The 6,470-nt window shown below is 32.5% G+C and overlaps 1 protein-coding gene across 1 annotated transcript in view; it reads left to right on the top strand.

Moving 5' to 3' along the window:
- The first annotated feature begins 80 nt into the window (after positions 1-80).
- LOC109541313 (formin-like protein) overlaps positions 81-6,470 on the top strand; it is a 33,850-nt gene continuing 27,460 nt past the window's right edge. The window contains exon 1 of the mRNA XM_019910140.2: positions 81-787. Coding sequence (XP_019765699.2) covers positions 584-787 — 204 coding nt within the window. The 5' untranslated portion in view covers positions 81-583. The remainder of the gene's footprint in view (positions 788-6,470) is intronic.

Here is a 6,470-nt window from a genome sequence, read left to right as displayed (position 1 = left end):
AGCTGTATCTTATTATTATCACGTTATTATCACGTATTAATCGGAAGTGTTTATAATTATATTTTTAATTAATCTTTTGCTGCACCCCGAAGAGGTTATATAATATAATAATGCCGGCTATAAATTCATCTGGTTCTATGAAGCAACTTCCTAATATTTAACTCGATTCTCCCCATTATTATCTTGAAAACTGAAACATGCCTTGAAAGTTTTGAGCGACTGAGCGGACTGAGCAGACTCGCATAAACACTTATTTCGTCGGAACTGCGGTTGGCTTCGGCTGGTTTGGGTGCATACTCCAATTCTGAAACATCGTCGAGCTTAGCATATGTCAGAAATGTTGCAGTTGTCAGTGTCAATAATTGTTAATTTATAACTTTAGTCTAGTGTCAAGTGTGGTGAGGCTTTGTCGGTCAAATTTCTAAGCCACTGATAAAAAAAGCCTGTAAAATTTAGAAATGTTATTCTGTGCGAGTGTGATTCGACCCATTCAACAGTTTGTCAAACGTACTTCCTGTGGGAAAACTCGGTAACGATTCTGTGTTTTTCGTGATGTAGTTTTTTAGCAAACTGCCTAGTGTTGATGTTTTATTGTAAACTGTTGACAATGGGGCTGTCCTTTGCTAAACAATCGGACGACAATGGCACGGAGCTTCCGGAATCCACAATCTCCGGATCCAAGCTGCATGGCAGACAAGCCAGTATCAGGCAGAGCACCATTAAAGCAAAGGAGAAACAGGCGATGCCTGACCCTGGAGAGTTGGAACGGCGCTTTACGAAAGTGCTGGTGAGTCAACCTTCTGAGAATACCATTCATGCATTGTGATTATTGCTATCATTATTATTTACTATCAAAATGTAGTCATCCTCGAATTTGCATGCGAATTAGGTACCCCGCGATTCTGCTATTGTGGTGTTTTTTGCCTTTCCAAAATAAGGATTTTCGGCGGCGCCTTACAGGGCCCATATATTATGGGTTGTACACATTTTTACATACATTTTAAGAACTGATTTTGACACCTTGTAAATTTATTTAAAAAACTGTCCACATTTTCCGGGACAGCCTATATCTGTTTATCCGTTAAACTTGTCAGTCTTCATTATCTGCAATAAAATTAAGCAATTAGAATCAGAAACAACTAGATTCAGTTGACTAGATTCCAACGACCAAATAAAAAGTTGTGGAACTTTTTGTACCAAGAAACTCACGAATTCCTCAAAACCCAAACCGAATGAATACGGTTGCTGCATCAAAACATGAGACTTGCATAGTAAAAAATCCACAGCGAGTTTCATTAAAATCCATTGTCTTATTCTACCGATATTTAAAAAAACATACTTTTTTTTAATAACTGACCATCAATAGCACAAGACCCGGATATTTTTCTCAATAAAAGTTATGGCAGTTAGCAAAAGTTATCTCAAACACCGTTTCTGATAGTCAGGAAACAGCAAATAAATAAATGACTCCTTTCAAGAAAAAAAATGATAAAAGCTCCTGCTCATGATGCAAGTTTCAGCAAATAAGGGTGCAAAAACTCGTGTTTAATTCCTTAAAAGTCTTAAAAAATTAAATAAATTATTCACATTGCACCGAGCTGGCACAAAACAAAATTACTTGACTTTGCCAACTTAAACATAGGGGGGGTTTACTGTGCTTTTAGGTTTCCACCAATCAAAAATATCTTCTCTATTATTATGGGTTTCACTTGATCCAAATCTTCAATCTACAATCTCAACAATTTCTGTGTTTTCAGAAATACTTACATTTGAATTTCAACTTCATATAAACATCAGGCGGACTTGCCTGATTATGTTCTTCTTGGATCGTACAAACTACCTCTATTTCAAGTTGATTTTTGGCCATACTAAGATCAATTCAGCAGGTCAGAAGCAAAACTAGAAGTAAATAAATGAATCGGTTGTTTGTAATAAAGTGTGTAATTTTTTTAGGTTTTTTTCAAACCTTTAAAAGAAAATTTGTCCTATCGCTTTCGCCTGTTAAGTCATCATCAGGGCCTCTACAAATTACAGTAAATAGGTAAGACGCTCGGTACTAATGGGTGATACAAAAGAGTAAGTTATATGTCTGCATCTTTTGTATCATCCATTAGTACTAAGCGTTTTATTTACTGTTAATTGTAGAGGCCCTCATGATGACTTAACAGTCGAAAGCGCTAGGCCAATTGATTTTAAAAGCTTGAAGAAAGTAAAAAAAAATTACACACCTCAGTACAAACAACCGATTCATTTATTTCATCCAGTGTGTACACACCCATTCCTATTATTAAAACTAGAAGTACTTTATTTTTGATAGTGGCTAATCACGTCGTTTGCTACCCACTTGATTATTCGTCAACCGATCAATTTTTTCAGGGGCAAATTTTAACTCTTGCAATTGTTAATTACTTCTGTAAGAATAATATAAAAAATGTCACCTTATTGAGTAAAAACCGAGCTAGAAACTTACTAATTACCACAATCAACATGCAGAAATCCTTTATGAGAAAATTCAATTAAAAGGTTAAAATCGTAACTTCCTTGAAATTATAAACAGTGTTCGGTGCTCATTCCGTTTCCAAAAAATCCAATATTTTTTTTAAGGACGATACTTATTATTTTTTGGAAAAATGACTTATTCCCACTAGATAATTAAGTACCACTTATCTAATTTGAAGTAGTAAAAGTTGAAAATAACATCCTTTTTAAGAGTTTTATCGTAAGGACTTTCACATTAATAATATAAGTAGGTACATGTTCCATCCGTCATTTATTATGTTTTTTTCTCCCTTTATTAAGGTTCTCAATGTTTCATGTTTTTTTTTAAAACCCATTTAAAGAAATCTAGCGGTGTAAACGCCGGTAATCGTGGTGCCCATTCAATAGGACCATGTCGACCATCTAGTGATTTGCAAACATTTTGTTCAAGTAAGTTCGAACATTTAAATCGAAATGTTGAGAACCACGATCCCGTTGGAAAGAGTGATATTCTTTGATTGGTGATATCTGGATCATTTGCCTTCTAAAAAATGACTGCTAACTCAGATGTTATGGTGTTATGTTTGATGTAATTCAAATGAGAAAAAATCCAATTACGGCTACGCAGTAAGAATGTGGTCGAAGAAATATGGTCACGAAATTCTGTTATTGAATATGCCAGCCCACACATTGACTTTTTGGGGAAATTGTGTAGGTATTTTGAGTGGGTTCTTAGGGAAATTTTTAGCGCCATTTTGATCATCTTAATCGTATTACGATATGATTTTTTCATCAGTCTGAATGATTTAAGATGTCCAGATACATGTCCCTTATAAATTAAATAAAATAATATCTATGGGCAAGTAATACCTTCAGTTATATTAATATTTTCAAGTATTTATAATAATGAGAAGAATCCACCTTATCAGTAAGCAAAAGGGTTGTGGTGCAACATATACAATACATATGCACTTATTATTTGGAGGCATTTGCTATTTTTACCAAACCCTTGTTTAACTACTCGAAATATCCGAGTTGGAATTTTAACATGATAAGTTTCAACTACTTGCAATATTTACTCGCTAATAAGTATCTAAGTGCTACACTTGAACTAAGACTTGAACTAGCGTATTACAATTAAGAAGAAATATTTTCTCAATGGATTATGCACGATCAACACAGATGTATATGGTTACTGTCGAGGTTACAGTTTACTGAACGTTTTTTATTCTCATTCATTCAAACACAGGAATACTTTGAACAGTGGGCTATATTTAAAGACAAGGTTATGGTCAATAGTTTTATGCTTAGATTTTTAAATATGTCTACTTATGTACTTTCTGCATATCATTTTGTTGTAAATAATAAAGAAATGGCGAAATCGAAAAAGCTTATAGGACACCGTATTGATGAAAACACAAGTTCATCTAAACGTATGTGTAAATGTGTAAAAAGTCTATTTTTTGATAACTATTTAAGCAACAATAGACGGTTCACGTATTCTTTGTTTGAGCTAGATAGTAAAGTTTTCCTTCAAAGCTATGATCTTTAACATGTAAATAAGTGATGTCATATTTAGCCAGATCTATCAATTATATAAAACACACACTTCAGCTGTAATACCTTCAAAATTATATTTATATTCGAAAAAAGTACTTATGTATTAATTTAAAAAAAATACTAGCCGAAGCTAAAAACACTGCACAGTTTCTTGTAAACATGAACATGTGGTGGATATTTTAATCCCAAATAAGTGAGTAAATTGTCACGCATTTATTAGAGTTTGACCCCACAGCTTGGCTGCATGAAAATTCCTCATACAAATGTACGAATACCTGGAGATTTATTTATTCATGCATGGGTGAGGTTTTGAAACTGGCGATTCCATGCGAAGTAAAGTTATGGGAAATATTGCCCAACAAAATATGGAACTCGCACTGTAATTCAGTTCTGTAGAGCGCTTGAAAAATTGAAATATTTTTGTAGCTCATACTTGAGTACAAATTTAATTAAAAAAAATAATTTAACAAATGAGGAAACAATTATATATAAATGTTAAGAGTTAAGACACAATCAATGGACTTATTAACAGAGGAACGAAATGCTAGCAGATGTTTTTGGCAATAATGTCTTTCAAAATATACTGCGATATCTTAGTTATTACAATTTCTTGTGCCAGTGATTACAAACGCAACATTGGAACGTTTGCGAATTTAATAGTACCGGCAATTTTTTGTCTCAATTATGTAATTTTTGTACAATATATTTTTTTGTGAAAATTAGGGCGCTTTGTGTTCAGTAGGATTACTTTCTTTTCCAACTTCCTATTAAATCTGAGAACAGGATAATATCTGTAAACTGTGATGTTGTTACAATAAAACTCCAATGGGCTGTAAAATGGGTTGGTTATACCAATCACTGGCCACCAAATAGTCCTCATCTAACACCGTTTGATTTTTTTTAAAATCGAATATCGGAAATCGGAAGTCCATAACGTTAGAGGTGAAAGTTTACAGGATTTAAGAGAAGAAATCGAAAGAGCCATTGATTGACCCATTGAATAAACATTCTGAGTAAATTTTAAATGCTTTATTCAAGTTAGATGCAATCACGTTATACATTTCGAATTGTTTTGAATAAAAGAGAAAAGTCTATCAACTCATTCATCGCGACAAATCAACTCCAAAAATATCCAGAGTGGTCTGTCAGAACTGGATCGCCTTTTTTGTAAATTTTGTACTAAGCAGGTATGTTTTTTTGTTCCTTTAAAAATATGTTCTTATGATTTAATCACCAAAACCATATAGGTTTTGTATTTAGCAAACTCACCAGAAGCTGCGTAATACACAACTAATGATTAAACAATTTTATCTTTTCTCATAACTAAGCTTCTGAGATTATCTACCATAGTCTTTCTCTTAACTGTGCATATGCTATCGAGATAATGATATTTACATTTGTTGAATCATTAGCATTCATAGCATTTATATGTAATAATAGTCATACAATCATACAATAATATTTCTCATTATAAATAGGCAGTCCTAGCTTGTTGAGTCCTAGTCGATTTTGGCTAAAGCTTAGACCTTAAATCATTACTTAAATGGGATATTGTGTCTTTATTTTATTATGCGCAGATGTTTTAATACATAGCTTACACCCACTTTGCTAAATATACAATCGGTAGTGAAAATGTGTCGTTTTTCTAATTTCGAAGATTATCTCAATATCAGTAGCCACTGTGCGCGTATTCTTTTTGTTTATTTTTTAAAACTTTTGGCACAATTCAAAACAATTCAGACTTTTCCCAAAATAGGTATGTTCTTTTGATATTGGCAAGAATTAAATCAATGTTAATGTACCTACAAGGTATTTAATTTTCTTAAACAAATACAGACGAGGGTTGTTTGTTATTTAGTGATTAACTACTACGATCAAATTCTGTTCATTCCACGAGTACAATGGATGTTTTTGTTAAATCATTTTTATTGTTATCACTTAAAAAGTTTCTATTTCTATATTTATCCGGATGGGTTTTTGAGAATGTGGATATACCGGGAAGTTTTTATCGCAGAAAGCCTAATGGATCATCGATATTGCGGTATCTTATTCATACGTCATTTGTCTAAAACCACAGGGAATTTGGTCGAATAAATATTGAAATTTTGTATGGCCGTATAATTCAAATATAATTCAAATTATCTCTATTCCAGTATTGTTACATTCTATTTTGTGCCTTAATAGCGAAGTGCGAAATTAAGAAATACAAATTCTTATCTTTAAATTAAATTAATATCTAGGTACTTATTTGAAAGCATGAAACAAATTTGCTAATTTTATTTTCAATTTAGAATTAATTTAGTAGGTAAAATATCTCGACTGAAAAATTGTATTTAAGTACTATGTAAGTACCTCTTACATAGTTAAAGGTTTAAGATTTCCCTTTTCAGAAAATTTACTTAGTTATGCTGCATTTCTACTTTTAAATATGT

The sequence above is a fragment of the Dendroctonus ponderosae genome, unplaced genomic scaffold (genome assembly GCF_020466585.1).
Source record: "Dendroctonus ponderosae isolate FM_Combo_2020 unplaced genomic scaffold, Dpon_F_20191213v2 Dpon_F_20191213_5, whole genome shotgun sequence".
Lineage (NCBI taxonomy): Eukaryota > Metazoa > Arthropoda > Insecta > Coleoptera > Curculionidae > Dendroctonus > Dendroctonus ponderosae.
The sequence above is the reverse complement of the archived record's forward strand: the minus strand, read 5'-3'. Positions and strand labels throughout refer to the sequence as shown.